Source organism: Echiichthys vipera, assembly GCF_963691815.1.
Source record: "Echiichthys vipera genome assembly, chromosome: 22".
Classification (NCBI taxonomy): Eukaryota; Metazoa; Chordata; class Actinopteri; order Perciformes; family Trachinidae; genus Echiichthys; species Echiichthys vipera.
In genome coordinates this window covers 15,401,220-15,419,991 of record NC_139847.1, presented here as the reverse complement: position 1 = coordinate 15,419,991, position 18,772 = coordinate 15,401,220, and the positions used below count along the sequence as shown (strand labels likewise).

The 18,772-nt window shown below is 41.6% G+C and overlaps 1 protein-coding gene across 1 annotated transcript in view; it reads left to right on the top strand.

The window, feature by feature from the left end:
• sorcs2 (sortilin-related VPS10 domain containing receptor 2) overlaps positions 1–18,772 on the top strand; it is a gene marked incomplete at both ends in the record, with an annotated part of 274,176 nt that overhangs the window by 110,130 nt on the left and 145,274 nt on the right. The window contains one exon of the mRNA XM_083936714.1: positions 16,573–16,672. Within this exon, the coding sequence (XP_083792840.1) occupies positions 16,573–16,672 (100 nt within the window). The remainder of the gene's footprint in view (positions 1–16,572; positions 16,673–18,772) is intronic.

The following is an 18,772-nucleotide window of genomic DNA, read 5'->3' as shown; positions in this document are numbered from 1 at the left end:
GCGGCAGCACATTTAGCCAAGGACGAGCAGAAGTGGGCACATTTGAATCCAAATGTGCTTTCTGTGAGCATTCCCCACAATAATGAGCAGGCAAGGTGATAAGAGAGCGCTGGCTCACCCACCTTGGAATGCTTTCTGTGTAATTGGAGCCAAGATGGTGTCGCCGGATTGTCGAGTCAGAATGGAGACAGCGGTTTAAAAAATCTCAGCACCATAGCAGCCCGACGATAAGACTTAACTGGTTGTCATGATGGGAGGAACAAAGCATCGCTCAAGCTGGGAGAAGAAGTTAAAACACTTTCCTTCTCATGTGGAAAATGCGAAACGTTTCACATAAACTGTAAAAGGGAATGTTCAAAATCTAGACTCAAACATGTTAGATTGCATTAGTGTTCGAGTCTACTTGCCAAGGGACTGCAGATGGAAATTTGCTCTAGTGGCTAAATCTGGTGTATCGTTTCTTTTTGAATCAGATTATTTTTGTAAGCAGTACCTGACAAATGCATGTAATAAAATCAATGAATAAAACACAAAGGTGAAAGATCCTTTTCTGTCAGGGATCCTGGACTTACTTACTTACTTGAGGAGATCAGGTCTTATAAATCACTTTTAGAAAAGAAATCTCTCCACACCTAAATGTGTGACAAGTCGTAAAATAGCGTAATCTTGAAAACAACGAGAAGAACTCCGGCAGGCTGTCCACTAAATCACTTTTTAAAACTATAATGAAAAAAAATCTATTGCACTAGAAATACTTGCCTGCGTGTTTTAAGGCTGGGCTTTTAAAAAAAATACAAATCAATGTCAATGTTGCATGAGGAGAATGAGGAAAGTCTTGCGTCAGGGCCTTACATGTCAAAGTACAGTAAATGATATAAGACTTTCCCTTTGCCTCCCACACAACAGTGCCTTGACATGTGGATAAGCCGGGCCTCACCGATTTCACTGCGCTACGATGACTCTCTTTCTTTCGCACCATTTTCCTTTTTTCTGCTGTAAAGCTCCTGCCACCACCAGTGCCCCTGCAAGCTTTGGGTCAAATCCTTCGAGCAAAATTTAATGGTGTCTCCTCCTCCTTCATGCTCAGCAGAGATATTAATAATAGAGATAGAGAGGTTAGTGGATTGCATACAATCTGCTCTCACTAAAGATCGTGGATACAATAAAGATTACCCCCTGAGTTGGGATTGCTTTATAGGTGTGTAAACATAGTCATTGCAGTGTGGCATGTAGACTTTTAGAGCCATCTGAGTTGCATTTTATTTATTAAGAGATGAAAGTCCTTCACGGTGATGCATGTCAGCTTTTACAGCCTTGGATGGTTGTACTTCAGCAAACTCCTATTACAGATATCTGGTGGGGCTTGGCTAGTCATGCAAACTTGAGATGAATAGTGTGTCTAACAGTCACAACACCAGGAACAGGTCATTATAGTTTTGATTGATATATTAGAACAGGGCTGTACGGTGGTGTGGTGGTTAGCACTTCCGCCTCACAGCAAGAGGTGGTTCCTGATTCCTTGTACGAAATCCTGAATCTGGGTGTCTGGGTTCTCCGACTTCCTCCCACAGTCCAAAGACGCGCATGTGTTAGGTTAATTGGTTCATTTAAATTGCCCGTAGGTGTGACTGTGAGTGTGAATTGTTGTCTGTCTCTGTTTGTCTCTATGTGCCCTTTGATAGACTGGCGTCCTGTGCAGGGTTTACCCTGCCTCACGCCCAATGTCAGCTGGAATCGGCTCCAGCTTCCCGCGATCTTGTTAGGGGCTTGTTAGGGAAAAGCAGTTGAAGATGATGGATGATGGTGATGATGGATGGATATTAAATATCTTGAGACTATGTGTTTTTTGAACATACAGGGTTTACAATCTGTATGTGAGCGGGTCAGTGGGTGCATCTTAGGGAGCGACTGATGATGAGGAGATGTAAGGCACTGCAGTGTGCTTGCTCTGCCCCCTGGGACACTTCTCCGTGTTATCAGACCACTTACTGATAACGCTGCCTGACTTGCTGTGTATGCGTGTGCCCCTCTCTTTTTTTCTTTAAAGGAACTGTTCCACATGAGTTGGGATGTCACGATATGAGATTTTGAAATCATGATTATAGTCAAAGGAAATATCAAGGTGTCAGGATTATTAATTAGGGGATTTGTTATTTGACACTATGGGAGGAACACAAGCATCATTTTGGTCCCACCATGCAAATAAAACCTGTACGATTTACCTACTTTATATTGATAAAAGAGGGATCCGCACATAGGCAACTCATAGAAATGGAGTTACATCCAGATAACTACTACATATCCCTGCAAAGACCCGCCCTACTCTGCCTCTAATAGGCTAGTACTTCTTGCTTACTTCACAGAGAAGAAAATTTAAAGATGGCAACTTATGTTTAACCTCTGGGATAGACAAGAAAAAATATATATTAAACATGTTAATTAGTTAGCTTTGAAGGTGTAACTTCACATATCGACAGACAAACGGCAATCAGTACTGGATGATTAGTCTTGCGGTCTTGTCAGAGTCACTTACTTTGACAAATTGGTTTGTCTTTGAGTTGCTTTATGTTGGCACGAGCCCCCATCCCATGAGACCCCACCTCTGACACCCAGGCATGTGTGGGCGTCTGACGATCCTGTCAGGCTTCTACTTTTTTGGTCAAAGGTCAAAGTGCTGAGATTAAAAAAGAAAGGTGAAAATGGGGACAAAGAGCGTGAAAATTGTACAAAAGACGGCATGTAATTGAGTTGCTCTCTAAAACTATGAAAAAGAAATTCTCCTTCTGCTGGATACTCCACAAAGCACAGCTCAGTATCCAACTAATCAGTAATGTGTCTTTGGTCATAAGTTACACATACAGCACAACCCCCCAGCACATCACGAGCTCCCTGTTCACATCCTTCATTCCTTATTGTCTTTGTAAGTTCTTTTGATCATTGCGAGTAGGGCAGTGGTATTGGCCTTTATGTGTACTCTTACTATGAGAAGCCCCACTGCAGAAGACCAGGTGATGAATATAGATTCAACTATGTTGTTCTGTAAAAGACATCTAGTTAAAGCCAAAGCCAAATGGCTCTGTACTCTTTCTATCCAAATTTAATTTCTATGTTTGCAACAAATGATTATTTTCAGTACCAAATAGGATTTCAATCATCTATTTTAATTAATGATTTAATTGTCCATAAATGTCAGAGAATCGTGTAATCTTTTGTCCTCAGGTCTAAAGATGATCCTGATGTTTGAGATTTTTGACTTACTAGTCTCCTATATGTCTTCTCACTCAAGTGTGCTAAAATGCTCATAGTGAAAATGTTGAAATGCTGATGTTTAGCAGGTGTGCTGTTTAATGAGTTCACCGTCTAAGCGTAGCATGTTAGAAATCAGCACGAAACACAAAGTACACTTGAGGCTGATGGGAATGTCATTTGTTTTGCAGGTTTGACATAAACCAAATTATTGGATAAACAGACATTTTTGACTAGGTCATTTTGCTGAAGGAAAAGTCAGGGGATCACCAAATATATTACAAATTACTCTGACAGTAACATGAATGTCTGTACCACATTTTCATTGACATAAATTTGTGAACTGGCCAGCGTGTATCTCTATGCCTCTAGTTACACAGTTGGCATGCTTAGTAAAAACACAGTTTGATTTGTCAGAAACCAGTGAGAAATACACTGTAATATAACTCAAACCCAACCACCCAACCACAAAGTGGCTCGGCTGATCACCTGTAGTGGCATCCAAGTTCATTGCCCCTTTTTTATCCAAATACTGTCCCTCAGTCGATTTTTGTTGCTGAGGCTGCCAAATCATTTAGCCTAGGCGACAACACTGAAGGCTAAAAGTAAATCAAAACGGCAGCGTAGCTTTAAAGTTGTCTCTCCAAAATGTGTCTCAAAGGACAATTTGCAAGAACAGATACTCCTGGTGGTTGTCAACAGTCAGTGTTTAGTGGCACAAACTGAACTCTGCAGCGCAAGCACAAATGTTCTTCGGGGCTAAAATCATAGAGCCATAATTGCTACATGACATGAAACCAAGCACAAATAAGTAACATTCCCAAGGGAGTCTTAACATCTCTACAATCCAGAGCCAACATTTTCCACTTGTAGTGAGGCGGGCCCAACCACAGTCATCAGCAGAAAAGATCAGTGCCATAGCAGGAGTAATGGTTAGCTATTGGCAAAAGATGGTTTTATTTTGGGAACAAACACATACTGGAATACAGACATGACACTAACTTATTCACTTAACACTGCTCTCAATTTTAGATTAGTCACATTTTATTGTATCCAGAGGACGAAGAAGTCTAATGGAATGCATACTATGGTCATTCCAACTATTTCAGCCAGTTAAAGCGACCACGATGGTATGACAGTATTTTATGCTCCCTCATAATCTGTCCCTCACACTCACAGGACAATGCTCACTTTTTGACAGGCCTATTAATCACCATAGCCAAAACAGACAAAGGAAGACCCTTACCATCTGTCTGTTTTTGGATGATATGAGAATGTTCAGCTTGCACACTAACGCTCACAAGTTGTGGTTGTGAGAAGCAGACAGAGCAATCCACCACACATGATCTGTCTGTCTTCTTGTGTAAAATCTATCAAATTGGAGAAGCTTCAATGATAATGGATTGGATTTGGATTTATATAGCGTCTTTCTCAGTTCTCAAGGCGCTTTACAGATTCCAGGTTCCATACATTCACACAGACATACATGGTAGTGGTAAATTACTATAGTAGTCACAGCTGCCCTGGGGCAGACTGACGGAAGCATGGCTGCTAATCAGCGCCTACGGCTCCTCCGACCACCTACTCAAACACATGCACACGAGGCAAGGTGGGTGAAGTGTCTTGCCCAAGGACACAACCAAAACAAAAATCTTACCTACTACTTTCTTGCAATTGGGCAATGGGGAGCTTTATAGATATTAGCCACAAACTAGTCTTGCATAGCCAGACCACACTCGAGCGCTATGTCAGCTATGCCAATATATCATTCTGGGTTAGGGGTAAAACCAATCACAATTGTTAGATAGTGATTGGTTTTAGTAATAGATAGTGGAGATAGTGGAAGGGGCCTCACACGTCAGATGTCAGGCTTTATCCCAGCACTGTACCTCGAATAAGACAGACTAGATACAAACAATCAGGATGTCCCAGCCTCTGTTGCATCCATTTTAGCCTTTTTTTCTTTTCTTTTTTACTTTAAACTGTGAAGTACACCTGAAATGCACATTTAATCAAACCAAAGCAGCATGAACACAATAACATCTTTTGAAGCATGATCCTAATATTATAATCATCTTCTAACCTTTACATTGCATCAGGACACTAACTTGGATTACACCTTTAATACTAAGCTGCAACAGTGAAAACCTAATCTTTCTCTACTGTTCTAATAGCTGAATTTATGTGTAACACTTCTAATATGTGAGCATTTTGTATCTTTGTAATCACCTTGATGAAATCAGTAATTGGCTATTTGGGATTAGACTGAGTGTAAGAGTAATTTCCAAAGACCTGAGAAAAGAAAGAAAAAACACATCTTTTTTGATTTCCAGTGAAAGTAATTAAGCTGGAGAGCATTCTTATGTCTTTGTGCTTCCTCTGTTGTGCCCCTGCGCCTCAGGGTAGTTATGGAGAAATAAAACAAAGTGGGGAGAGGGTGATGGGGTCATTTGAAGACTAGATTGACTGAAACGGCAGAAACAGAAGAGGCTCTGCTGCCCTGGCTGTGAACAACATCGTCGGTTTAAGAATTCAGAGCTCAGTTCAGTTGGAGGATTTGCTCCTTTTTATTTGCTCATTTCTGCTCACTCTTCTTCACTTCACACATAAAAAACACCAGATCTAACTTCACAGATTCGGCTGCACACAAGCACACAAATGTTTCATGTGAAGTCTTGGAGAGTGTGGTGTTCAGGTTGCTGATGGGGATGTCGTCTAGATAAATGTCCCCATTTACTGCCCTTCCTCAGCTGCTATCAGCTGGGACATTGGTGTAAAGAGGCCAACGTGCGGGTGCTACAGAAAGAAGTGGATGGGTGGAAGTGGGAATGTTTCCTGGTGCCTTCGCTGAGTCAAATCTTGCTAGCAGGGTTGGTTGAATCCGAGTTTAAACACATAAGGGCAGGAAGACTGAGGGGAAGCTGTAAGCCTGTAAGAAGTGTTTAACCTCAGTAAGAGAAACAAAGGGAGAGAGGAGAAAAGATAAGTGGAATATAAACTACAATAAAAACTTTTCTCACATTTCAGTCTGTGGGTTTGCATCATAGACTGTATAAAATATAGACGTACTCTCTTTGACATCACCAATAGGCTTCAGAAGAACCGAAATGAAGCTCAAGGTGAGTGGCTCCAGCCAGCCCTATCTTGGTAGTGCCTGATGCCACCAAACTTCTGGCTAATTAAAAATGGGCAAAGAGCTGGAGGATGTGCATGGAGGTGTGGATGGAGCTGAGGCGAGCTGAATCTATGTTAGCCACCTGTGACGGCACCCACCTGTCACCTGAAGCAGCCAGCCCTTAATTATGCAGAGCGTTAAGCCTTGCTACCATTTCAACAGGTGAGTAATCCTGCTGAGCTCATGTTTTATTTGATGTGGGGACGGTTTAAAGTCCAGTTCAGACCAAAGAGTCGCAACGAGTCGAGTTGAAACTTGCAGGTCTGCAACGTTCTAGAACCTGCCAGTTCACACCAGGAAGATGAGGCGAGACAATGTATCATCTCCATAGCAACGCCTCTCTGTACTTCCGTTGTAACTTTCGACTTTTCAGGCTTGTTTTCGTAGTTGTATGTACAGTAATTTGTAGCATTATTAAATATAAATGAGGACAGATATTCGCTACAGCTGCATTTGTAATTGTTATATTTCCTTGACTCACTGCTTTGATCTGGATTACAGCCGGTGTTCCCTCTCCTTATTCATTGTATTGCTCACTCGACCCTCTCTCTCTCCGTCTCTTTTTCCTCTCTCTCTCCCACATTCGTTGAGCCTCCGATTGATTGGCTGTTGAAACAGTTGACGTGTGTTACGTTCTAAATCCAGCTGCTGGGGATTTGACAAACTGAAGTGCAGGCGACAACATCAGTCAGTCCAGAGGAGACGGGTCAGTTCACACCACTGCATCTTTCAGCTGCGACGTTCTAAAACAGTTTTGTTGCGTGGCAAATCTTTGGTCTGGACTGGGCTTTAGACAATGACTGACAGATAAGCGCGAGTCTTACTGAGGCTGGCATTCTTCATCTAGCGCAACTAACCAGGCTCACGAAACTCAGATTGTCAAACTAGGCAGCACTGAGCAAATATTAATTGTACACTGCACCAGGACTGTACGCTGCCACAGAACTGTTAACCGTTTATCGCCTTTTTTTGACAATGTCCACTATCTGACCCTTGGCACACTGGATTTATGCACATCGCAGTCTGTTTGCACTGTCTTACTTTCCTGCGCTGCTGTTTTGTACATTTTCTATTTAATTTGTTGCACTATAGTAAGAAAGGATTTGACAAGGAGATGGAGTTGGGAGGACCGCAGTGCTGAGCACCTCAGTTCTTCAGCGATCTTGTGACCGGAGGTAGCTGTAGATGGTGGCAGCAGCAAAACCTATTTTAGCCACCTAAAAAGGACCACCTAAAGAAAAATGATGAATTTAGAATATTTTCATCTCTTTGCTTTGTCATCGCACAGCTCTTTCCAACAGGGAACTGAAGCCATTATCCATGCTCTCGTCAGCCACCAAACTCCTTTGACAAAAACAGTAATTTTACTTCTCAGAACAAAGGAGTAAGATCGATACATACACAATTCTCAATGAAGGCTGTCTTGATTCAGTCACGGATGCTCAGCGGCATGTGTTTCCCTCCCGCTGCCAGGCAGACCCAACCCCCGTCCCACCCCTACTGACTGCCTAAGCAGTGCTGCTGCGCAAGAGGAAAAATAAATAGGGGAATTACAGGTAAATAAAGAAACTAACTATAAAAGAATTATATGTTATTTATATTTGTATCACATTTTATCAATGAATTAATGCCTACATTTATTGGTTCATTTGATGGCAATTATCAAGGCATTTATTTTATTATTTAGAAGTTTATTTTTTTCACAGGTTCGTTCCCTCGTGGGTACAGGGTTTTTGGCTCACTCGTAAAGTACTTCGGGTCGTTTTAACATTAAGGTTGTACAGTAAGTTGAACAGAGTCACAGGAAGAATTGAGGAATCTATTTTTTGGGGGGGATATACAGCAGACAACCTGATAGTGATTTTAATGACAGAGTGATTTCTCTTTCAAATATTTTAGTTATTTATATTTATTTCATGTTTGCTAATCACACTCAGCTATACAGTCTTGTTTATTGGATAGTTATTATAAATCCTTGTGTATCTACTAAACATATATAAAAAAAACATGCCAGTACCTCTCTAATGAGGAACTTTTCCAATCAATTGCATGCTATATGAAATATGTATTTTGTGCCATTGAATTGTAATTGGACTCAGATTAAAAGGAGATTTATTCAGCACTGTAGGCCTATCAAGTGTATAATTTATCAAGCATATTTTCTGTGCTGGATTGTAAGACAGGTGTAATGGACAAAATGAGGAAGAGAAGAAAGCATAAAACTGAGGACATTGGAGGGACTGAGCAAGAATACCTTTGATAAGTGCAGTGTTGATAAAAGCTGACTGTAGTCCATAGAGGGAGACCTGGAGGCCATGGCAACCTCCATATGTCTTTTTATTGTTCTTTTATTCAGTGACTCTTGTCAAAAGGATCCAAACAAATTGTCATCAAAACTGACAGGACGAGGCCAGTGACTCAGTGTAGAGCCTGAGATAGAAGAGGTCTGTGTTAGAATAATGACCCCTTAGGAAATCTACCCCATTGAATGCTTTCTGATGGTGACAAATAACAGTAATTTGAGCTTTTATTCTTTCGCTGGAGTTATTAATGTATATTAGTATGTAATTTATTTTGTACAAAAAATAATAAATAAATACAAGAAAAACTGACAGAACTTCAATAAGCAGCCCCTCAAATGGCAGCAGCACTCTGCTCCTGATAACTATGCTCCAGTGGTTCTGTGCACTTAAAGAGACTGTCCGCGACTGTGAAGTGCCCTTACCAAGCATGAATCACTGTATGCTGGCTTACTGCTGGCTCAGACTACTTGCAGTGTAGGAGGCACTTCCAGATACAATTTGCCAATTGCTGCTGAAACAAAAATGTATCCCACATTTTCCCACCCTCTGCTGCCAGGTATTGTGATTTTAATGCAAATTAGATCATTTACTCCATCATACAGTATGAGTGACTGCAGCGTAAGCAAATCTTCTACAGAATGGGCACTGCATATAACAGCATTTGTGACTGTCAGCTCTGATTAGTTCTCCTTCTTCAAGTGTCTACTCCTACTCTTTACAGGACAAGACAATACAGTGCATTATCTTCCAAGTCCTCTTTGCTGAATTAGGCATGACGGTGCCTTCAAGGCCCTCTGCCACTGCAAATGGCACTTTGATAAAGTAGTGCCAAGTGGAGAGTCATTTGATGAAGTCGATATTTGGTCAGAATAAAACAGTCTGGAGGGACTTCATATCCCATGTGGCTATAGAGAAAAATGTCTGGACTACCTTGCTTACGGAGCATTCAGATGAGAGCAGGCAGTCCAGCGAAAACATAAGTCTTCCCATTCATTTTGAAAGGGGGTAGTCCATTAGGTTGCAGGAAGCCGCAGGGAAGTGCTGAAAAAAACGGAGCAGGTTGGGGTGAAAAGTTGAGACATATTTCAACTTCATGAACTTTTGGAGAAACGCAACCCAACTTAATGCTACGGTGGCCAATGTGATCCGACTTGTCACAAACTGTTTGAGGTGGTATGAGAGTCCTGTGTAGTCAACAGTAAAAACCCCTGCCTCTATCACTGGCACAAGAGCGTTTTAGAGTATAAGGGTAAACAAGTGAAACAAAAGCACTTCATTTGCAAGCACTTGAATCAAGCACTTCATTTTGTTTTCTGCAACAAGAAGCTCAGCACCTCTGTCCCTTTGCTTCCTCTCTTTGAAATGTTTAAATCATAACAAGAATCTGACGGCCAGCAATAGCCAACAAAATGTGAAATATAAAGTCTACTTTAAGAGAAGAGCTACATTAGGTGGTTAAAGAAAACAACAAGACGTCATACAGATGGGCCATAAGTGACACTTCCACTGTGGGAGAACCCTGCGTCTGCAATTTGACAAATCCGTCTGAATCTTAGCCTGAGGCTTGGTCATGGACAGACTTTGATTTGTGATGCTCTCAGAGCATGTTACTTTGGATAATATAAGTTTTCATTTAGTGAAAACACACAGCAAGGTCTGTGAACTGTTGGGAGTCTGTCATGAGCCTGTCAACCCTAACACCTTTCCTTAGACACTGTGACTTGTTTGCCCTTTCGTAAGTTGTGACCAGTATGGTTGACACCTCTGTTACTGTCATCCCAAGGCCACGACAAGTTCAGCAGTCGTCTTTTTGCTTCCCTATCGACACAGGTTCACACGTCCCCTGTGAACTCTGCATAGCGTCCATTTTCTGGTGGCATTCACAGCTCAGGCACATTCACACTAACGGATTGAGTGTTAAAATCTGTTTGTCTGACTTTGTTACTGTCACAGTCAGATCACCAAAGGGCCACAGATGTCTTAAAAGGGTGTCAAGGGCATTGTAATAGCAAGTTCAACATTCCTTCAGACGTTTTTTTAAGTTGCTCAACATTTCTCCTGAAGCACCTCTGTTGGCAACATGTGGTCGATTTTTGGAAGATGTACAATATTATTCTACAATCCATTCTTCAGTCAATAAAGCCAGGCTTGACACAATCAGGCCAGAGCAGATGGCCATAAAGCCTTTGTCCAGGGTACACCTGGGACTCCCTGAGCTTTATCATCCATAACCATTGCACTGCTGTAAAAAGAAGGGAAAATAAACAGATAGAGGGCAGTTAGGTGTTGACTGATCTGTAAAGAGAAAACAGAATGGTCTTTTTAAAACGAAAATGCAAGCCAGAAATAGGTCAGCATTGAGGACCTGTCCACGTGTTAAGCAGATGGGAGCATCATACCTCATAGTTGCATTGCCTCAGCATCACAGAGCTGTGTCAGGAAACTTTATTTCTGAACTTTACAATTCTAAACCATAAAATGAGATTTTACTTGTTGAAAGCATGATCCGTCAAGTGGTTTTTATGATGCCTTGCTTTTAACCACTGTAAATCAGCTTTAATGCTAATGGTGGCCCTCCTTCAGCAGTATTTTTAAAAAACAGTCATGGCAGTACCTTAGCTGCGATGACTCAAAAGCTCCCATCTCCTGCTAATTCAGTGCTCTTTCAAAGGGGAAGATCGGTATGATTGCTCATGACCCGAGCTTTAACCCACTCTGGACAAAATCTGGCAAGTTCTTTTGGGATGCTACTAAAAAACCCAGTGAGTAATTCCCTGGCAAGGAAGCAAATTTCCCTCCTACTTCATCACTCTTGTCAGCAGAGCTACTGCGTCGTAATGTATTGCAGATTTTCTCAACCTTGTGTCTCTGTGGCAGTGCAGCACATTGCATGGGTGATCGAAAGCTCTTGCTCATTCACATAGGCAGGTACGGCTCAATCCTCTGTCTTGTCTGGGGACTTTGACTTCTCCCCTGACTGCCTCCCCCTCAATTGCTAGCTGGGCTCTCTCTCGCTCTGGGACATCTGTATATAAGCCAATCATTGATGAGCCTCATCAAACTTGAACAGTCTGGTCGTCTAGCTGTCCAGGCCTTACTTACACTGACAGCATCTGTCTGCCTCAGCATTGGGCTCTGTGCATAAATCAGACCTTTAGCATCTCCAGACACACCCAGCTACTGAACATGTCCCCTTGCTCATCTTTAACATGCCAGCCCACGGCTCTGCTTTACCATTTGTTTAGTTTGAACCTGTGTCAGAGTATAAGCTTAGTTTTAGATACCTCTTGACTGAATGCACAGTTTGGGGGGACGCGCATTGAAGGATACACTTATGTCTGTTACGTCTCAATCACAACACCTCACCAGCTAACATGTTGAAGATCTTTTAGATGGATTTACAAGAACTTAATTCGCGGTTTCTTCCTATACATTCTCATCACCCCATTCTCAATATTTTGGTATTCTGTCTCGTCACATGTCCCTTTGACGTTCTCGATTCGTCTTCACTGAGACATCAGGCGCTGGAGCAACATTGACATATTAGGACATTAAATCTGATTCAGCACCTGTCGCCGCCCTAAAGTTCTTCCATATTCTCTGTTTTCTCAAGCGCATCAAGGAAAATACAATTTCACCCATAGTGTCTGTCTCTGTCACATCCACTCTTGTAGACACTTCTCTGTCCACCTTTCTCTCCCCTACCTTTCTCTTGTTATTCCTCTCTTCTTTTATACCTCAGTGTTCTAGAGGTTTATGTGCCTCCACTGTTATTTTTTCAACTGTATGGCCTCTACTCAATAGCTTGTGTTTGTGGCAACTAGTTTAAGCTTTTGTGTATCGGAATCAAATGTTTCGCCATCCACGTCATGTTTATGATGTTTGGGGAACTGACTGCATTCACACAGCCGCATTGTATGAAATGAAAGGTAACAACGGTGGTGATGGTTTGTTTGTGTGTGTTGATTGAATGCTACATATTCAATTTTCGTTGCTTTTCATCCAGCCCTTCTCCCCTTTCCTCCTCAGTGTGCTCCGCCATCTCCCCTCTCATCTTTTCCTCTCTTCCAAAGTAATTATTCCTCATTAATCTACAATAACTCCCAACCAGTCAATTAATCCAAAGGTCCGGATGGCAGACAGTACAAAATGAGCTCTCTTATTACCTCAACATCATTATTCTCACACTAGGCTCTGGGGCTGCTGCTTCTCAACAGCAACCCCCACCCATCCCCCAAATTGGCCTTATTAGTGCTGGAACGTCTTTCCTGACTTCTCCCCTCTGCTTTACAACAAAGTCCTTTGTCTAATGGATGCTGCTACTAGGCAAGGCTTTGGAAAAATACATCAGCTACATTGATTTGAATCATTTCAGTGTCCAGTTTTTGGAGAGATAACCTCAATTTCCTAATCACATTTTTGCATGAAGTCAACTCAAATTAAAAAAGAAGAATCTCCCTAATAACGAGTGTTCCATCCGCAGCATGCTCGACTTATGGCTCTTATCTGGTATCATTTGTGTTTTGTTACACTGTCACATCAATGTGTGAATCACCAATTTGTCATTTCCATCATTTGACCAAAACCGCCTTATTTGGTCTTTAATACCATATGAGTGTAAAGAAGCAGTCTCCATGGTAACAGACCCCTTTGGCTGGCTACTCCGGTATATCATTCTGGGATAGGTGGGAACAACTCTGAGTTGTTTGTATTTCTTTAAACTAATCCCAGTCGTCTTGTGTGGTGCTAAGACCTGGATGAAGCAAAGGTGCCCTTGCAAAATAGATAAGGGAGAAAATAGAAGGTGTCTCTTATGTGCTGGATGTCAGGCTTTATCCCAACCCGGTGAGCCAGCCCTAGTGATGGGTAATGAGGACAGAATGATAGGGCATGAAGTGTGACTTGTCAGTATCAAGATGTCGAGATTCGTTTCTGGGCATAAGGCCCACCCCAAATCTGGCCTCACTCCCTGCTAATGAATAACTATGAACGTGTAATAGGGAGAAGGCTTGGAGACCTCTGCATAGAACATTGCAACAAACCACAGTTTTTTTCTAAACAATGTCATGTACAGCAATATAGTGGATTTGCATATTCTTTATAGTTTTTGCTGGCCAATGTATAATGAGATTTTTTTTACAAAAACTTACAGTTTTTAGTATTTCCTACAGTCTAGTATGATTCATTACAATATTTGGCAGTCAGTGGGTTAGTCTCGCATAGCCAGACCTATCTCCACAGCGCTGGATCAGCCTATCGAATCACTCTTTTGAACAACTTTTTAAGATGAATCATAATGGTGGTGTCATTTATTGGATTAGGTGCTTTCAAACTGACTGCCCTCAGAGTTTTAATGACACGGTCAATTCAGACAAGCTTGCTATTACTACAAGGCTGTGTTCTGACACCAATGCTGTTCTACACAAATTTAATGACTGTTGATAGCAGTAATGTCAAGCTGCTCAAATATGCTGATGATATGGCCCATATTGGTCTCATCCTGAAAAGACTAGTGTCAGAAAAGTGAACAGGCAATTAATATTGCCAAAACAAAAATAACTCATAATACAAACAAAACCAATTCAATAACCAGCTTGTATGAGTGTACAAAGTTTGAATACTTGGGCACAAGCATTGATCAGGCAGAAGGTGATCACAAAAACAACATATAGAAATCTTTTATTCCCTGTGCCATACAGGCATTGGACACAGAATGATGGCATCAGAGAACAGTAAGTATTTTACAAGATTTGTAGGAAGGTAGGAAATAAACCACAAAACATATTTAATGCTTAAAAAATGGTCAATAGTAAGATAAAGAGAAGGTTATGGTCATTTAAAATCTGTTAAACAGAGAGACAATCAAAAATAAATCTGCACTCGAAAATGCTAACTGTTTATCATCCTCTGAAACATTGGACTAAATCTTACTGCTCTGTGTGCGTTTTTTGCACTTCCATCCTGAGGATCCAGCCTCCCGGTGGGCCTCTCCACATCAGGCCCACTCCATCCACAAGTAGGTTTTTAAGATAAACACTGATCTCTTGTTGCTAACACGGTCATCAGCGCTAGATCTGTTCATGTCCTCCAAGTGATCCCAGGTTAAACACTGCACACAGGCCAGCGAGGAAGATGAAAACACTAGCCAACGTACCGCAGAGAAATAGCTCACCCCAACTATGCCACTCCATTTTCTCCAGCTGTATCTGAGCACTCTAGGAGAGCTGATTGCTGAATAGCTTGGCAAGGGTGTGTATGTGTCCCATTGTGTATGTGTGTGTCGGTGTGTGTGTGTGTGTGTGTGTGTGTGTGTGTGTGTGTGTGTGTGTGTGTGTCAGTTGATGTCCCACTGCGCAAAAGAGTAAATCCTCTCACCCTCAACCACGCTGACGTGCTAGCTCATCATTCTCTTTCATCAAGACCTCTTCTTCCAGGCTCCCTGTTGAACCCTCTATCCTTGGCTAAATGCTTCAGCATCTCCTTTCCTGTGTGCTTTGGATTGCTTTTCAAAATTATCCCCAGAAAGCTGTCAAACACTGCACACTAGCAAAAAGAAAATGCAAATACAGTAGATGTTACATTTGCATTCTTTAACCTCGGATAAAGTTAATAAATTCAGTTTCTTAATCTGTCATAATCAGGGTTTGCTGTCTTAGTCTGCCTTGCTTGCAGTATGCGGTTGAGGGAGGATGTGGGATTAGTTTTCCCTCTGTATATTTCTGACATGAATTTAAGACATTAATTATCCATAAGCGATCACCTCACCTCAGCCCTCCAGAGCTGAAACCTGTGCTGACTTTCAAAACCTGTCACAAACAATCACCTTCACTCTGCTTGGTGGGTGTGACTGAGCAGTACTGGAGAAACAATCCAGCAGCTAGCTATCAATCTCAGCAGTCGGTAGCTGCTCTTGAAGCTGCCAGATTTGGGGATTGGCCAGTACTTCATTGCTAGCCCGAGGCTGTTTTTCCATTGTGGCAATGACAGGTTGTCTAGTCGTTTTGATTTGTCACCAGGCTCAGACTGCGGACCACAAAGTTGTAATATGGTGAACAGAGAGTTGATATAATACCTTCAGGGCAGTTTGAGAAAATAAGCAGGCCTTTCCCCGGCATTTTGCTGATTTAATCTCCTCCTGCCAACACAGAGGTTTTTCATGGAGCTGCTGTTGTTTTAGCATGCAAAATAAGAAGAGTTTGATAAACTGGAACCAAGAAAAGTTGTGAAAATTCAATGAGCTATCAGCATATTGTAGGTGCAGCAGGTATTTTATAGTTTAACCTTGAACTCATTACTATACTGTCTATTGCGAGTGGAAATTACCACAAAATGTTGTCAAAAGTTTCCTGACTAAAGGACCCTACACATGATACGTGGTAAAAACGCTTTGCACCCACCGTTCCATTCATCTCCTATGGAGGAGGCGGTAGCACCCAAGGTAGCGGCGCGCACCGCTCAGATTTGCCTCTCTTTTGCTGCGCTCAAAGTTTAAATCAGTTGAACTTCGACCTTGTTGCCGCTGACCTTTCAAAGGCGCAACCAATGAGATAGAAGCTTTGACGGTTACGTTTCCTAGGACACCAGAGAGTGACATCAAGCCAGTTAGAAAGATGGAGGAAAAACTTGTTGTTAGTGTGTCCGAATTTCCCGAACTATTTAACGTTACATTCAAGTCGTTTCATGATCTCGGAAGAAAGCGTAATGCTTGGAGGTTTATAAGCAGTCACACAAGGTCTGTGAATAGGCAGTTTATGAGCTAACGGTTAGCTAAAAGCTCAGTGCAAAACTTTTATCATGTGAAGGCCCCTTAACTGCTACTTGTTCATGTTTTTCTCTGCCTGTTTTCAGATCTACTGACTATGGCACCACCTACACCAAACTCAACCTGATGCCCGGGACAACAATCGTGGTGACCAGTTTCTATATCTGTCCAACCAACAAAAAAAAGGTAGGAAAATGCACAGATTTTTTTTTGTATGACTGTGTTGTCCACGAGATTGCGAAATGCAGTGTTGGTTTCCTCCTTGAGCACTGAAAGTTTTAAGATGAAACAAAAAAAGCTTTGCTCTGGTGTTCTTGTTGAAAGTTTGAGCTGGAGGTCTGATTGAATATTTACACCGGCAGGCTGGAAGGAATTACAAGAAATTGTGTGATTTGAGAAAATGATCATCTGAAACTTAAGACAAACCACAGCTTAAAATGAGATAAGACACTCCAGCATGAAGGCAGAACAATCTCTTACCATTAAGAGTATTGCCTTAACAGGGTAAAAATACCCCTTTAACCACATTCAAGGCTCAAGTGGTAGTTTAAAAATATCCAACTTGTCTCTGGGTAGAGCTTTGACGATTGTCAATTAAATGAAAATAATTTTAACTTCATGTTCACAAAAAAGAATGCTTGTGGGTATGGCAAGGAAACTATGGTTAAACCGATAATATGTAGTAATAGCTTAAAAAACAATGTATACACTCATAGAAAATAAACCCCTCTTAAAAATCTTAACTTAAGACCCACAAGAAGTGTGAAATGGTGTCTTTATCATCCCTTTGTTTTTGCTGTTCTTATATGCTGTGTGTGGGATATTTATGGGCGGTTACTGCAGAAGTTAGCCCTCTGCAGTGGTCACAGTTCTTCGCAGTGGCAACAGTACACATAAAAATGGCCGCCTCTCTGACCACTAGTCAGTTTTCCCTGGAACTGCAGCACAAGAAAAAGATAACCTTAGAAAGATTCATTAATCACATATTGATTCCACATCTAGGGGCTTTAATCATGGCAAATAATAATCATGCAAATGTGTGACAGGGATATATTACGGCTTTTTTCGTGATAGTGCAAAGAAATTGCAAATGCAATGTTGCTAAATGTTGCTCATCCTAAACTCCAAACAAAATTTTGGGGTATTTTTGCGCTCTTGGTTTTTCCACATACTCAACTCCTACCCATGTTCCAGTAATTCAGTCCAGAGGCAGCTTCTGAACACCAGTTCATTTAAAAAACAGGCATCAGATAAGCTGCAGCGAGAGCCAAGAGGTACAGTAGGTGACTTAAACGGAGATACCACTGGTCTGCCAACTGTGGCGGCCCGAGGTTCTTCCAATCGATGAAAAGATAGAGGGAGATTATATGTAGTCACTTTTCTTACATTCTGCTCCAGTCAACACTCCAAATGCCTGTGCTGGATCTGCCATCACATCTTCCTCACACACACACACACACACATACAGAATAGTAGAGGGCCAGACAGCATGAGAGCATTTAATTGCATGGGAATGGAATCATCATAATTTTCCTTAGGGAGAGAAAGAGAGAGAGGTAGGAAGAGAGTGACTGGGAGAGTGTGTGTTGTGACAGTAGGATGTCTGGTAAAATGAGCTGGGGATCAAGCTGCTGCCTAAACACACCTCCAGGCTTGGCATGCGTGGAGTGATAGAAGCTCAGGTTTGGTGCTTCCTGCTGTAATTGGTGTGTGTAAGTGTCCGCGTGTGTCACTGCTGTTGCTGCGAGAGTAGTTCTCGTGTGAAAGGCAGTGGATGTAGTCTGTGTATGTGTGTGTATTAGGGCTGTATGACTTTAGTGTTAATGTAAAATATGCTGAAATACCCATATATTTCAGCATGGGTGATTACTACAGCCACACAACAGGGTTATGCGGTGGGCACCACATCCATGGCAGACACACAAGAAGACACAATGACACTTGAATGCTCTAAATGGGTTTTGTTTTTTTGACGGATAATATTACCGTATGCAATTCAAGCAATAAAATGTAGATTTTTCCAAAAAAGGAAAGCATCTATTTGTTTATTTTAAGAGAGTTTTATTCTCTCTTTTGTATATTGTACATACTTTTGCTCTTCAATTAAGTAAAGTAAAAAAGTCTTCTTATACAATGACTTGGTTGGAATAAATAATCAGTAGCTGGGGCCCTAGTGTATATACGGACTTTGTGTGCAGAGTTAATCATTAAACACTTTGATCCCTGGACCAGTGGATGCTGCCATGTGTTTCCTTCCTTAGGGAACAACTACCATTTTCAAACATA